At 40.0% G+C, this 16,765-nt stretch overlaps 1 protein-coding gene across 1 annotated transcript in view; it reads right to left on the bottom strand.

Annotated features, from left to right (window-relative positions):
* col22a1 (collagen, type XXII, alpha 1) overlaps positions 1 to 16,765 on the bottom strand; it is a 62,023-nt gene that overhangs the window by 13,534 nt on the left and 31,724 nt on the right. The window contains 29 exon segments of the mRNA XM_046860228.1: positions 221 to 265; positions 355 to 459; positions 1,400 to 1,453; positions 1,640 to 1,692; position 2,782; positions 2,856 to 2,909; positions 3,093 to 3,146; positions 5,962 to 6,015; positions 6,563 to 6,595; positions 7,093 to 7,134; positions 7,324 to 7,377; positions 8,635 to 8,697; positions 8,781 to 8,825; positions 8,987 to 9,040; positions 9,163 to 9,216; positions 9,311 to 9,364; positions 9,474 to 9,527; positions 10,408 to 10,461; positions 10,733 to 10,786; positions 11,867 to 11,920; positions 12,052 to 12,081; positions 12,605 to 12,640; positions 12,734 to 12,787; positions 12,875 to 12,928; positions 13,768 to 13,812; positions 14,477 to 14,530; positions 15,446 to 15,492; positions 15,691 to 15,748; positions 15,832 to 15,885. Of these exon segments, the coding sequence (XP_046716184.1) occupies positions 221 to 265; positions 355 to 459; positions 1,400 to 1,453; positions 1,640 to 1,692; position 2,782; positions 2,856 to 2,909; positions 3,093 to 3,146; positions 5,962 to 6,015; positions 6,563 to 6,595; positions 7,093 to 7,134; positions 7,324 to 7,377; positions 8,635 to 8,697; positions 8,781 to 8,825; positions 8,987 to 9,040; positions 9,163 to 9,216; positions 9,311 to 9,364; positions 9,474 to 9,527; positions 10,408 to 10,461; positions 10,733 to 10,786; positions 11,867 to 11,920; positions 12,052 to 12,081; positions 12,605 to 12,640; positions 12,734 to 12,787; positions 12,875 to 12,928; positions 13,768 to 13,812; positions 14,477 to 14,530; positions 15,446 to 15,492; positions 15,691 to 15,748; positions 15,832 to 15,885 (1,467 nt within the window).

Raw genomic sequence — 16,765 nt, 5'->3', positions numbered from 1 at the left:
ACTAACACCCTTAAAGCTGAATGAATCTCCACAAATCTCCACAAAATCTAGTAGAACATCTTCCCAGAAGAGTGGAGATTTTTATAACAGCAACTGGAAACTAAATGTGGAATGGGATGTTCAGAAAGAAGCACATAGCAATCTAATGCCCAGGTGTTCACTTTGCCCATGTATGGTATTATATATTTCAGAACAATTCGTAGTAGCAAGAGCGTAGTACCTTCAGTCCCGGGGTTCCAGGCGTTCCTTGTGGTCCTGCATCTCCCTGTTATTAAACAAAGCACATTCGATGAGGGTGAATTATTAAGTAGATTTTATCACCTAGAAATCTCCATTCACTAAAATGTGCTCTACTTTTGCTCCTTCTTTGCCTTTCCCTGGTGGTCCTGCTTCACCCCTTAATCCAGGCTCTCCGGGCAGACCAGGGGGGCCTGCATGACCCTCTTTACCAGGATCTCCCTAAAGAGAAATAAATCAATAATTAAATAATAATAATAATAATAATAATAATAATAATAATACATAATACATAATAAAACAATAATGATACCAATAATCATAATAATGATGATGATAATAAAATAATAAAATATAATAATAATAATTAGCAAATCAATTCAATTCATGGTGGACTATGATGTTTGCGGATGATATTGTGATTTGTGGTGAGAGTAGTGAGCAGGTTGAGAAGAGCCTGGTGAGGTGGAGGTACACGCTGGAGAGAAGGGGAATGAAAGTCAGTAGGAGTAAGACAGAGTACATGTGTGTGGATGAGAGGGAGGGCAGTGGAGTGGTGCGGTTGCAGGAGAAGAGGTGAAGAAGGTGGAGGAGTTCAGGTACCTGGGGTCAACAGTGCAAAGTAATGTAGAGTGTGTTAGAGAAGTGAAGAAAAGAGTGCAGGCAGGGTGGAGTGAGTGGAGAAGAGTGATAGCAGGAGTGATTTGTGATAGAAGAGTATCTGTGAGAGTGAAAGGAAAGTTTATAGGACTGTGGTGAGACCTGAGATGTTGTATGGTTTAGAGACAGTGGCATTGAGTAAAAGACAGGAGGTGGAGCTGGAGGTAGCAGAGCTGAAGATGTTGAGATGTTTGTTGGGAGTGACAACGATGGACAGGATTAGAAATGAGTTTATTAGAGGGCATGTAGGACGTTTTGAAGACAAGGTGAGGGAGGTGAGATTGAGATGGTTTGGACATGTGCAGAGAGACATGGGGTATATGAGTAGGAGAATGCTGAGGATGGAGCCACCAGGAAGGAGGAAGAGAGGAAGACCAAGGAGGAGGTTTATGGATGTGGTGAGGGAAGACATGCAGGTAGTTGGTTTAAAAGAGGAAGATGTAGAGGACAGGGGGGTATGGAGATGGATGATCTTCAGTGGAGACCCATAATGGGATCTTACCTTTTCCCCTTTATGTCCTGCTAATCCCGGGGGTCCGATACTACCTGGAATTCCCTAAAGGACAAAATCATGATAATGATGATGATGAAGAAGAAAATGAATATATACTATACTATTGTATATAAGAAGACAATTATATACAATATCAATGATAAACAGCAATAAATTGACATGTACCCAAACATTACGTCATACACAATAAACACAATCTTTTTTTAAATTAGATTTTCAATAACGTACCACGTTGCCAGGTAGTCCTCGCTGCCCCTGAGGGCCAGGCAACCCAGGGGACCCTGAGAAGTAAACAGCAAATCACACAATAGATAAAAAACACGGCCTGTTGCTACACAGAAGATGAAAGGCTTTTCAGGATGACATCATATAGATGAGAGAAAGCTTTTTGATAACGCGACTCATCATCGTCTCACACGGCCGAACTAGACTCGACGAGAATACTCTGAAGAGCAGCTGCCTTCTTCAAACACAACAGGAAATGAATGAAACAGCATGACATTTGGATACGACACGCGGTGATGACGTCATATGGTATCTTGGATCTTTTGAAGAGCATGCGTTTATAATGTAAGAAGGAGGACACATTTTACTGCTGTTGTTCAGAAGGATCCATGTTTTTTTGATGACATCACACGGATCAAATTGATGACATCACTCCCCCTGTTTGAGACCTAATGCACAATAATGTCATTTCGAAGCTTCATGTATACTGAAACATACTGTTTAAGATCTAGGCTTGATGACATCACAAGCCAGTTCGAGGGAATAGCTTAAAAGACATACCATAGAAAACTGCCTCGGCATAAACGTTGACGATGTGATGCATCGATTTAAAAGATTGTGCATTGGATACAAATCGTTTTTAACGTATTTGCATCGTTATAAATGTATTTATATATGACTATTAGTAGCTCTAATTTTATTATTTAGAAAGCGACCAATAATTTGTGACCAATATTTTAGATTTCTCCTCGTTTCTCGAGCGCGTTCTCTGTGCCACGTGAATACGACGTATCCCAACACTACGAAGGCCAAGGCGCGTGCTGAGAGTCACGTAGAATACAGATTGACATGGCAGAGGTAGAGCTACATCCTGTTTGTGGAAAAGCATTAGAAGTCAGAAGGCATTCTAGGGATTCGCCGTCTGTTGGAGCCAAAGAAATAAAAGCATATTGTATTGCATTGAAACGCATTGTGCTGAATCGAATGGAAATCGGATCGCACTGCACCCTAGTGGAGGGAATCGTAATCGCATCAGTTGCTGCTTCGTGTGCATCTTTAGTGTATCGCAGCGTTGGCCACGCATCAAGACGCGAATCGCATCTAAAAGGTTCATGAAAACGATGTCCGTAAAAACCCTGTAGGACCCTTATCACGAATTAGATACAAGATACATGTCTTGATGACATCATACAAAAGTGAAACTAATGCTCATACTTACCGGTTGTCCGTGAGCACCTGCATCTCCTTTGGACCCCGTGTCTCCTTTCTCTCCCTGTCCAAACACAGGCATTTTTTAACAGAATGATGATCCATGTATGAGGATATTGTGCTGTATTTATAACCAGCAGTTACACAAACAGATGTGGTTTTTTGCAGCATCAAATTAAATCCATTTGCATTTTACAGGATAGTAGATGGTTTTGTGAAAGCGCTGAAAACATTCGTTCATCTTTACCGTAGGTCCAGGGTGTCCTCGGAAGCCTTGTTCTCCAGGAAGTCCTCTCGCACCCTATACAGACCAGGGGTCGAAGCTGATGTTAGGAAAACTTTACACGCACTTGAATAGTGTACAGAATGCAATCGATTGGCTGATATGTTAATGCGGATTTGATGCTTTTCCACTTTTCCTAGATGTTAATGTAACACCAGGTTAGCATGGTGCAGAAAATGCGAATATGTACATTTTTCATGTACAGTGAGGAAAATAAGTATTTGAACACCCTGCTATTTTGCAAGTTCTCCCACTTAGAAATCATGGAGGGGTCTGAAATTGTCATCGTAGGTGCATGTCCACTGTGAGAGACATAATCTAAAAAAAAAAATCCAGAAATCACAATATATGATTTTTAAACGATTTATTTGTATGATACAGCTGCAAATAAGTATTTAAACACCTGTCTATCAGCTAGAATTCTGACCCTCAAAAACCTGTTAGTCTGCCTTTAAAATGTCCACCTCCACTACATTTATTATCCTACATTAGATGCACCTGTTTGAGGTCATTAGCTGCATAAAGACACCTGTCCACCCCATACAATCAGTAAGAATCCAACTACTAACATGGCCAAGACCAAAGAGATTTCCAAAGACACTAGAGACAAAATTGTACACCTCCACAAGGCTGGAAAGGGCTATGGGGAAATTGCCAAGCAGCTTGGTGAAAAAGGTCCACTGTTGGAGCAATCATTAGAAAATGGAAGAAGCTAAACATGACTGTCAATCTCCTCGGACTGGGGCTCCATGCAAGATCTCACCTCGTGGGGTCTCAATGATCCTAAGAAAGGTGAGAAATCAGCCCAGAACTACACGGGAGGAGCTGGTCAATGACCTGAAAAGAGCTGGGACCACCGTTTCCAAGGTTACTGTTGGTAAGACGTCATGGTTTGAAATCATGCATGGCACAGAAGGTTCCCCTGCTTAAACCAGCACATGTCCAGGCACGTCTTAAGTTTGCCAATGACCATTTGGATGATCCAGAGGACTCATGGGAGAAAGTCATGTGGTCAGATGAGACCAAAATAGAACTTTTGGGCCATAATTCCACTAAACGTGTTTGGAGGAAGAAGAATGATGAGTACCATCCCAAGAACACCATCCCTACTGTGAAGCATGGGGGTGGTAGCATCATGCTTTGGGGGTGTTTTTCTGCACATGGGACAGGGCGACTGCACTGTATTAAGGAGAGGATGACCGGGCCATGTATTGCAAGATTTTGGGAACAACCTCCTTCCCTCAGTTAGAGCATTGAAGATGGGTCGAGGCTGGGTCTTCCAACATGACAATGACCAAGCACACAGCCAGGATAACCAAGGAGTGGCTCTGTAAGAAGCATATCAAGGTTCTGGCGTGGCCTAGCCAGTCTCCAGACCTAAACCCAATAGAGAATCTTTGAGGGAGCTCAAACTCCGTGTTTCTCAGCGACAGGCCAGAAACCTGACTGATCTAGAGAAGATCTGTGTGGAGGAGGGCCAAAATCCTCCTGCAGTGTGTGCAAACCTGGTGAAAAACTACAGGAAACGTTTGACCTCTGTAATTGCAAACAAAGGCTACTGTACCAAATAATTAACATTGACTTTCTCAGGTGTTCAAATACTTATTTGCAGCTGTATCATACAAATAAATAGTTTAAAAATCATACATTGTGATTTCTGGATTTTTTTTTTTAGATTATGTCTCTCACAGTGGACATGCACCTACGATGACAATTTCAGACCCCCCATGATTTCTAAGTGGGAGAACTTGCAAAATAGCAGGGTGTTCAAATAAATATTTTTTTTCTCACTGTATATTAATGCTATTTAAAAGTCTCCATCAATAAATACATTCTAAAACTGGTTCATTGGGACATGAAAAAATGGTTAGAAAACAAATTTGTTTTAATTCAAGAAGGGCTCGGTTAAGAAAGTCTTAGCCGTCATGTGTAGACTGTGAGTAATTTAGATGTTCAGATATCAAGCAGGAGTTCATTTCACCACCTCGGTGCCAGAACTGAGAAGAGTCTGGAAGTGTCTTGACTGTACAGAGGTACAGAGGCCACACCTCCTTCACAGTGACTGACAGGTACAGAGGTGACCTGTCACATTGAAGGAGGTGTGGCCTCTGTACCTCTGTACAGTCAAGACAGTTCTGGCACCAAGGTGGTTAAATGAACTTGATTGACAGGTAAGGAGGTCACACCTCCCTCAACATGATTGACAGGTACAGAGGCTGACAGGTACAGAGGCCACACCTCCTTCAGTGTGACTGACAGGCACAGAGGCCACACCTCCTTCAATGTGACTGACAGGTACAGAGGCCACACCTCCTTCAATGTGACTGACAGGTACAGAGGCCACACCTCCTTCAATGTGACTGACAGGTACAGAGGCTACACCTTCTTCACTGTGACTGACAGGTACAGAGGCCACACCTCCAACATGATGGCAGGTAAAGAGGCCGCACCTTCCTCAATGTTACTGACCGGTACAGAGGCCACACCTCCTTCAATCTGACTGACAAGAACAAAGGCCACATCTCCTTGAACATGATTGACAGGTACAGAAGTCACACCTGGTTCTGGTACAGTTTGACCTCATGAGCATATCTCCATGAATACAGAATTTTATCACATCTCTTCTGCCCTCTAGTGGTGACTCAAATCTGTTACACTTGTTAATTGTATTATTTTGAAAATCTAAAAAGTCCAATTATTGACTGATACATAACATCGACACAAAAAGCACAAATGCAAGAAATAAACATGTTAATAGTTAATTATGAGTTAAAAGCATTCATGTGTTTGTTAATGTTTAATGATCCTCAGAGAGCAGGATCCAGAAACTTACCACTTCTCCTTGTTTTCCCTGTTCTCCTTTTTCACCTTTCTCTCCAGGTTTCCCCTAAAAAAGACATTAAAAGTGTTCAAGATGTCTGTATATGATACTCAGAAGAACGTCTCATTCCAAAGCTTGTGTTACAGACATCATATGTCCCAGACACTCACAAGTCCAATTATGTCCGATATGCAAATAAGGAAAGCTGTACAAATTTGCATATTTATACATTTTGGATTGCAAACTTCCACAAACATTTTTTTTTTGCCTACAGAAAAGAAAAAAAAAAAGTTTTACGCTCCAAGTATTTACACACTGGGCCGTGATTGGCTCCTTATTTTTATGATGTAATAACTTTGTGTCACATGTTCAGCAGAATCTTTAACTGAGGACTGATGGAGGATGTGTATGAACATGTGTTTGTGTCTGTCATGTAATGAAACAAGTTCAACCTCCGCTGGAACAACTGGAAGACGTGTGTGTGTGTGTGTGTGTGTGTGTGTGTGTGTGTGTGTGTGTGTGTGTGTGTGTGTGTGTGTGTGTGTGAGAGAGAGAGAGAGAGAGAGAGAGAGAGAGAGAGAGTGAGAGAGAGAGATGGGTTGTGGAAACATACTGGTTCTCCAGGCTCAGGAATCACACTGGCAACCTGCACACGCACACACACGCACACACACACACACACACACACACACACACACACACAGAAGGAGAAGGAACGATAATAAAAAATATAATAGATAATAGATAATAGATCTGTATAGAGCAGACAGTAACTCTGAGCATTTAACTACCGTATTCTATTCTATTCTATTCTATTCTATTCTATTCTATTCTACAGTGCTCTATTCCATACAATAGTGCCTTTCTCTATAGTGCTTTATTCTGTAATGCTCTATTTTATAGTGCTTCTTTTATTCTATTCTATTCTATTCTATTCTACAGTGCTTTGTGGACTGTGAGCACTGATCCAAAATCTTCAGCTCCAACTTCTGTTCAAACAGCTCAAGTTACACTTTGAAGTAAGTGGGCACGTCTGGCTGTTTGTCTGGCTGGCTGGATAAAAACCTGTCCGTCTGTCTGTCTGTCTTTCTGTCTGCCTACCAGTCTGCCTGTCTGTCTGTCTTGCTCTTGTATTCAACTTACATCTCCTGGGGTTCCTGGAAGCCCTCTGGGTCCAACTTCACCCTGTAAGTTATGGAAACAAAATTACTTCATTCTGTTTTTACAGATTAAAACAAAGGGCACAAGCAGTAAAGAGTCTAGGAATATATATAAATATAAATATTATTTTTTTCCTGGAAGATAAATAATGAATTCATGGTAGCTCCTGGCTTTGGAGATGTTTTAGTGATAAACACTAATCCAGAGTCTCACCTTGTCACCTTTCTCGCCTTTAAGCCCGAAATCACCGTCTTGTCCTCGTTCACCCTGCGTTGGACACAAATAAAAAGACATATGAAGACGACGCTCACATGTCTTTAGTGCGATCTGGACACTGGAGGGGTGTGTTACGATCAGAGACATTCCTGATCACCTGATCATCCTCTTTTTTACGCTTGTGTTCTATATGGTGGATGTTCAGCCTGGATACATTAAATAGAGAACAACAATTTGGAAATAGTTTTGTATTAATATATTAATATCAGGGCTGTTAAAATGAACATGTTAATGCAAATAAGTTTATTAAAAAAAAAAAAAACCTTTTGCTTTACTGATGCGCCGTCTCATTCAGAATCAGCACTAAAATCCGCCATGATGCGCAAAATTACAATTAACAATTAACTACAAAAAAATATTTTTTACCTCATAACTTCAAAACAAACTTCAATTATTGTCTTTTTTGATCACACAGATAAGAGCAATACAACATTTAAATCTGTAAAACGCTGTGCTATTGTAATATAAATAAAATTCAGGGGGCGCTCTCTGACATCACTGTCATCTCTCTTCACAGACACATCGATGAAACAACCTGAATCTCAGTGAGTATTTGCCTCACAGACATAATAAATATATTAATAAAAAGCTCGAAATGTCTAAACAAATTCACAGAGAAAAAAAAAAAACATTCTCTGATTATGTAATTCCATATGAAAGTTAGAACAGGTACAGTTTTTCCGGTATCACCTCATAAACCGTCCGTGTGGAAACATAGAAAGTGGTGTTCTGATGATTTACGTAATAAAAACATAATTACTTTAAAACATTTACAAGAATATTTTGTCTTCATGCTTTATGTTGAGTTTGGTTTCACTAATAATAAACATACATTTGCATAAATATTTGTCCATGCGCATGTTGAATAGAGTATAAAAAACTGCTAAGTAATCATTTGAGGTACATTTAGAACGGATCGAAAAGTTTCGATTAATCGTAAGTCAACTTATAACAATCGTGCAATTAATCACGATTAAATATTTGAATCAATTAACAGCCCTGATATTAATAAATTAATATGACGTGAGGTTCAGTTACAGCGTGACACTAAAACAGGTAGTAATAATCACTACTTTTTACTGAAGAACATGTCAGAGCCCCAAACTGCTTTACTTTAACTTGAGGTAAAAAAGTGCAGTCAGAACTTCATCTTCTACCAGAGTCTTTTAAAGCATGAAGATCTGCACTTCTACTGAGTGAAGGATGTGTGGACTTTTGCCACTTCTGGTTACAATAGTGGGAACCTACCTGCACTCCTTTCTCTCCTCTCGGTCCCATCACACCAACTTCACCAGGGAGACCCGTCTCACCCTGAGAGAAACACAGACGTGTCATCGCTGGTCACGATTCTCAACGTGTCTTCAAAATGAGTTTAGTGTCCTTTGAGAGCTCACCCTTTCTCCTGGAGGTCCTCTGGGTCCTGGAGGTCCTTCATCACCCTGAGACATACACCCATAATTATTATTAAAATTATTATTAATCGATTTCAGACAGACGTTTTACTATATACGTAAAAATATATATACATCCACATATCTACATGCATGGGAGAGGATTTCATGCTTCTTATACAGGAAGATCAGACAGGAAATGAGATCACCTTCAGTCCAGGTTTTCCAGGAAGGCCATCCAGCCCTGGTTCACCTCTGGGTCCCTGATAAAAATAAATTTCATGAGTCTTCCAGGATTCTATAAATCAAATCTGAGATTCGTTTTTCTCTTGTACATCGAATCATGTGTAGGGAGGGAGGGGGTGGTGGGTTTGGGGGCACTTACTTTCTCTCCATCATTTCCTGGCTGACCATCGACACCGTCCTTCCCTGGCAGACCCTATAAAACCCCCATAAACCATTTTATGAAACGATAATCGCTTTATTCGTTTTTATTATTCAACCATATACAGAGACTCGATCCAGCAACCCACCGGTTTTCCGGCTTCTCCGTGTTTTCCGGGGAATCCGATTTCTCCTGGTAATCCCTGTGGAAATGAGGAGGAAAAAATTCCATAATGAAAAGGTGGAATAGTTTATTTTTTGTTTTATATTTTATTACAAAATAATAAAAACTTATTATTAAAATAAACTTACAGGCAAACCGATCTGACCTGAACCCCCAGGAGGTCCCTGGGGGCCTGCGGGACCCTAAACACACACACAGACACACACACACACACACACACACACACACACACACACACACACACACACACACACACACAATTTAAATGTAAAACAATCATGGTAATTAAGGCATTATAGAAACCCTATTATATTATACTGCTATACAAGGTGAGTGAAAAAGTTTGTGCACCCTCAGCAGTTACTAAACTAAAAGGCCACTTTTGGTTTCTCTCTAAACTGTTACCTCAATATTGGAGACAAACACACATTTGTGTAGAATGTCTTTAAATGTGGCATGAAATTTTCCCTTCACTTCAACTAGGAGACCTAAACATAGGAGACCCCTGTGCACAAAGTCAGCTCAATGATGAAAGATCTCCTGTTATAAGCCCTATTGAACACCTTTGGGATGAATGTGAACACTGACTGCACCCCAGACCTCCTCACCTTCTCACCTTCATCAGTACCTGAATTTACTAACACTATTTTAGCTGAATCTCCACAACATCTGGAGGAAAATCTTCCCAGAAGCATGGAGCTTATTATAAGAGCAAGTGGAGACTAAAAAGTAAGGATTTAAAAATGTTCCTTCATAACTACAAAGAACAAATAAGAAAATTGCATGCAAAATTGGTGCGAATGTTTGTTTGCCCCATTTTAAACCTGACCTTCACATTCTCTGATCAGGTTTACAGCACATTTCACTTTTAATGTTTTTTTTTTTTTTTATGATACAATAATACACTTTGTAGTACAGTTTTCAAATACAAATTATATAAATGAAATCAAATGTTGAAACATTACATAAAAACTACAGAAATAAAACAACAAGATTATATAGATTAAAAATTTAATTATAACAAATGAAATGTTGTGGTGCTGAAAGACAGCGTTTCTTTACCGGTGGTCCAGGAAGACCATCAACTCCAGGAAGTCCTGATTCACCTCTTTTTCCCTGAACAGAAGAACAATATAAACAGAGAAGAGAAGAGAAGAGAAGAGAAGAGAAGAGAAGAGAAGAGAAGAGAAGAGAAGAGAAGAGAAGAGAAGAGAAGGCTAAAACTTTAACTCTGTCTCCATCTGCTGGACAAATGTAGCAATTACATTTGTGATTATCTCAGAGTCGTAAAACACGTATACACACACACACACACACACACACACACACACACACACACACACACACACACACACACACACTGTGTTCAGCTGTCTTAAACTTTCACCTTTTGTCCGGATTCTCCTGGGATTCCCTGCTCTCCCACTGGACCAGGTGAACCCTGATAACCACAATAAAAACTTTTAAACTTTCTTCTTCCTTTTATCATCTGTTCATCATATACCTGTTCATCATCCTATCTGTTCATTATGCTTATGAAAACAAAGTATAAATTATACACGCTCAAAGGAAAAGTCGATAAAATAAAACCCAGAGTCTGAATCCACTGAGGTACAGCAAATATGGTTTATATACAATCACACTGTCACACTCATGTTTGTTGTATTTCTTAGATAGGATATTTACACACACACACACACACACACACACACACACACACACACACACACACACACACACACACACACACACTCTATTTACAACCCCAATTCCATAAAAAAAAACGTTGTGTAAGTGTTGAGTAAAATGTAAATAAAACCAGAATGCAATCATTTGCAAAAAAATACAAAGGTCTTTTCGATTTAAATGGCTGCAATACAAAAAAAAACATTTGGGACAGGGCCATGTTTCCCACTGTGTATCTGTGTTTAATGCAGGATTCCAGCTGTTCAGCGGTTCTGGGTGTCCTTTGTTGTGTTTTTCATTTCATGTTGTGCCGATTGTTTTTAAATAGGGAAAGGTCTAGACTGCAGGCAGATGGGTTCAGCACCCGGATTCTTCCACTACAAAGTCATGCTGTTCTAATAGATTCAGTGTGCTGTTAGCGTTGTCTTGTTTAAATATGCAGGGCCTTCCCTAAAAAACTAATGCTCTTCCAGAGATTTTTGAGGGCAGATAACAAACCAGTTGTCCCTCTCCTCTTTAGTCTGGAGGACGGGCGTCTATTATTTCCACAACTAAACATACATTTCTATCTGTCTGACCACAGAATGGTTTTCCACTTTGCCTCAGTACATTTTAAATGAGCTTTGGACCAGAGAGGATGGTGATGTTTTCGGGATCATGTTCACACATAACTTCTTCTTCATCATGATAGAGATTTAACCTGGCAAACTGTTTTCACAAACACTGATTTCTGGAGGTGTTATTGAGCTTATTATTTTTCCATTTTACACAGTGTCCCAACTTTTTTGAAATTGGGGTTGTACATTTATATACACATACAAAGAGAGAATCTTACAGGAGGTCCAGGAGGTCCTTCAGGTCCAGGAGGACCGGGTGGTCCTGGGAAGCCCTGGAAGGAAGGAAGGACGGACGGAAGGAAAAAATGTATCAATCAATGAAATGATTGTTAGTTATTACTTATGAATTAATGACTAGAATATAAATGATAGTTATTTGTGTAGATGTGATGTTTGTACTCACAGATTCTCCCTTCAGTCCTGCCATTTGCACCTAAAAAAACACCACAAATGAGTCACATTTAAATACTTTCATTTGATTATTATAAGGCAGAAGTCACCAAACTACAGCCCCCACATTCGGGCTTCCGGTCTGCTGTCATTACAAGAGCGGCCTCTAGAGGCGATCACTGATGCCATGTGCTGTTTGTTTTACACTTGAGACTGCGCGCTGCACGGAGAGTGCTTTATTATATTTATTATTTATCATAATATTTATTAAGGAATATATTCATATTAATTTCTTTTAGCACAATTGTATGATTCAGTAATGCTTTTTTTTATTTATGTAAAAGTTATTTTACATGGGGTGTTTTTTGTTTGTTTGTTTGTTTGTTTGTTTTTATCCAGTATCCATTTAAAAAAACATCAGTTGATCAATCAGTTATCGGCAAATACGATTTGAACAAACTATCGATATCAGTAAAATCCACGGTCTTTTCTCTGCTCTTGATCAGTTGAATGGATGAACAAACAAATAAAAAACGTGAGCTGTAAATACTGAAATAATGACTCACCGCATCTCCAGGTATTCCAGCAGGACCTCTCTCACCCTAACACACACACACACACATTTTCAGATTTTAGAGTTAATTTACACTGTAATATCATCACATCACTACAGTAATCTTAGTTCCCCTCTGTACCTTTTCTCCTTTAACCCCGTGTGGTCCAGGTGCACCAACCAGTCCGTTTGCCCCCTGTTTATTTTGGGGGTAAAATATACATTTAGAGCTGCTCTATTTTCCACCTTCTCACTCTTTTCCTGAGCATATCTACATACTCACTTCTTTTCCTGGAGCTCCGGGTTTCCCAGGAAAGCCGTCTAAACCCTGCAGACCCTAAAATCATCACATCAACGACAACATCCTGTCCATCAAAACTGCAGCAGGACCACCTTAATCCTCATCAAAGTGTTGTGACATGAAAGGTTTTAAATAAAAGAGTAAGGTAAAGTAAGGTTTTAAATAATTTAGCACTAAAGCATTTCAGCACTGGGTCAAAAAGTGCCCTAAACACTCTATAGGAGGAAGAAGGAGGAGAAGAAGAGAGGAAGTAGAAAAAGAAAAGGGCAAAGAACAAAAAAAAAAAAAAAAAAAAGAGAGAAAAAATTCAAGAGGATAAAAAAAATGTAAAAAGGACAACAAGGGAAAAAAGAAAAGAAGAAAAGAAAGGGACAAAAAAGGAGGAAAGGAAGTAAAATGAGAAGAAAGAAAGAAAGAAAGAAAAGAAAGAAAGAAAGAAAGAAAGAAAGAAAGAAAGAAAGAAAGAAAGAAAGAAAGAAAGAAAGAATTGATTCTCGATGTAAAACAGGAGAAATCTGATAGTGATTGGGCTCAAAATGCCCTCATCTCCCTCACAGAACTAAATGGAAATCTGAAGATCGCATCACACACACACACACACACACACACACAACAACACATATAGTAACACACAAACAGAAACACACAGCAACACACACACACACACACACACAGAACACACACACACACACACACACACACACACACACACACACACACACACAGCAACCCACACACAGATACACACACAAAGCTACACACAGCAATACACACACACACACACACACACACACACACAGATACACAGGACACACACTTCTCAGAAATACTCAATCTGAGTAGTGCAAAGATTTGAATGAAAAATGGGTTTTTACCCTCTCTCCTGTTGTCCCCTTTTCTCCTTTTTTACCAGGGTCACCCTGAGAGAGAGAGAGAGAGAGAGAGAGAGAGAGAGAGAGAGAGAGAGAGAGAGAAAGAATAAGAAAACTACAGTATCTCACAAAAGTTAGTACACCCCTCACATTTTAGCATCAAGTTTAGTATCTTCTCAAGAGACACAAAATAAAAACATACATCCAATATTATTTAAATAACTGCAACAAAAGTAAGTGCACCCTCAGTGAACATGTTAGAACAGTGTCTGAAGTGGGAATATTTTGTGTAAACATCAGTTACGTATCGCTGCTTTAATTCTCATGCACAGGTACAGAGCTGCACACGTTGTTTGCTTGGATCCTCTTCCACTCCTCCATAATGACATCACAGAGCTGCAGGAGGTTAAACACATGGTGCTTCTCCACCTTCCTCTTGAGGATCCTCACAGGTTCTTAATAGGGTTCAGGTCTAAAGTTTTGATGCGGGTTGTGAGCTCTGACTAGTCACAGCAACACATGATGTGACAGCTGAAATCTGATTGGATAGAAACTCTGACATAAACATACACTAGTGGAAGCAGCGCAACTGAGAGCTTCACTGAACTGAGTCATTCAACATGTTAATGAGTGCTTTAACATCTGAGAAGCATCAGGATAAAGAATGTGGAATCCAGGATTAAAGGTGATGTAAATGCTCATGTTTACTTACAGAAACACCTTTGGGACCTGGTGCTCCAGGATTTCCTATGTCTCCTTGGATACCCTATAAGAATCAATGAATCACTGAATCAACAAGAATGAATGAATGAATGAATGAATGAACCCCATGTGGAACTCAAACTCTTATCGACCCTGCGTCTTTTACCGTTTAACGTACACGCAACACACAACAGCTGACGTCTAAATAAATCAACACACACACACACCGTACATACTCATCACTATAACACACACAACACACATGTACACAACTCTAACACACAGTACACAGACTCATCACTGTAACACAAACACAACACACAGACTCATTACTATAACACAACATACACAGAACACACAGACTCATTACTGTAACACACAACATCCACAGCACACAGACTCATCAATGTAACACAAACACAACACACAACACACAGACTCATCACTATAACACAACATACACAGAACACACAGACTCAATACTGTAACACACAACATCCACAGCACACAGACTCATCAATGTAACACAAACACAACACACAGACTCATCACTATAACACACAACATACACATAACATACACAGCACACAGACTCATCACTATAATACACAACACATACACACAACACACATACACCATACACAGACTCATCACTATAACACACAACATACACAACACACAGATTCATTACCATAACACACACCATACACATATTACACAGACCCATCACTATAACATGCAGTACACACACAACACACATACACAAAATACATAAACATATCACTATAACACACAACATACACATAACACACAACAAACACATCACTATAACACACACACACACACACATCACTATAACACACACACACACACACACACACACACACACACACACACACACACACACACACACATATCACTATAACACACATCACTAAAACAGACATAACACACACATTCATTTATCTTTTTTCCTCACCTGTAGTCCAAGTTTCCCAGGTAAACCTGGAGGTCCATTAATTCCGTCTCACCCTGTAACCCACACACACACACACACACACACACACACACACACACACACACACAAACACACACAACAACCCGACCTCACGATTAGGATGAATCCATTCCAGCTCTGTATTACACACACACACACACACACACACACACACACACACACACACACACACACACACACACACACACACACAATAATTGCCCCACTCACCTTGTCTCCTTTGTTTCCCTGTTTGCCAGTTTGTCCCGTAGAGCCTTCAGAACCCTAGACAGTACATTATCATGGCACTCAAATCTCTCGAAACACGTTATATTCTTAAAGTGGTTCAGCTCATAAATCTTTCTTACCCTCTCCCCCTTGTCGCCTTTGACCCCTGGGTGACCTTGATCTCCGCTGTCCCCCTGTGGATGAAATCGCATTGGGGAAAATGAGCAGGTTAGAGGTGCAGAAGGAAACAAACGCAAAGTGATCAGTGGAGTAAAGCGTAGCTAGCGTTTGTGTGTGTGTTTCTATCATTTACAGTTACATTACACATTTAGCAAAAAAAGATAACAGTGGCGGGCCGTCAGGAACTTTTTATTTATTTTTCTGTTCATGAATATGGATAACATTATTTCCAATACTCTACTCTCTTCACTTCATAGCGCTGTCATTTAAAGTTTCTTTCCAATCAGATTTCAGATCATGTGTTGCCAGGGTCTAAGGGAATTTCACAATAAGCACTATGGGCTTCTGGAGCTTCAAATCCATGTTGCTCAAAACCTGCTGTTTTAACCAATCAGAATTTGAGTTGGTGACATTAGGGCCATCTAGCAGGCGTCCGATAACCGGCATGTTCACATCCTTTGATTGGACGGTCAGAGAGCTCACTAGTCAGAGCTCACAAACCACATCTGTAGCAAACTGCACAAATTCTAATATATCCATGTGGATTTAGCTGTTTTTTTATTTCATATTGACTGACAGAGGAAGAATCTGATTCGGTCGCACTAACAAGGACATTTACAAGATGGATTTTCAAGAAAAGTTTGACATTGTGAGGAAACATCAGCGTTTTCCATTTCTACTCTTGTTTTTTCTTTCCTGCACAAAAACACACAGGTGGGACACCACTGAAGGTGTAGGTGTGAAATGCACGGCCCGCCACTGTCAGGTAGTTCCTCGACACTGGAGTTTCCTGCCTATACAGAAAATGTCTTTGGGGGAGACAAAGGGAAAATTGTGGAACTAGGATTTTGTGACCCTGGGGGGCGTCAGCGTTTTTTTTGGAACTCCTTTTGA

This window comes from Silurus meridionalis, chromosome 10 (assembly GCF_014805685.1).
Source record: "Silurus meridionalis isolate SWU-2019-XX chromosome 10, ASM1480568v1, whole genome shotgun sequence".
Lineage (NCBI taxonomy): Eukaryota > Metazoa > Chordata > Actinopteri > Siluriformes > Siluridae > Silurus > Silurus meridionalis.
The sequence above is the reverse complement of the archived record's forward strand: the minus strand, read 5'-3'. Positions and strand labels throughout refer to the sequence as shown.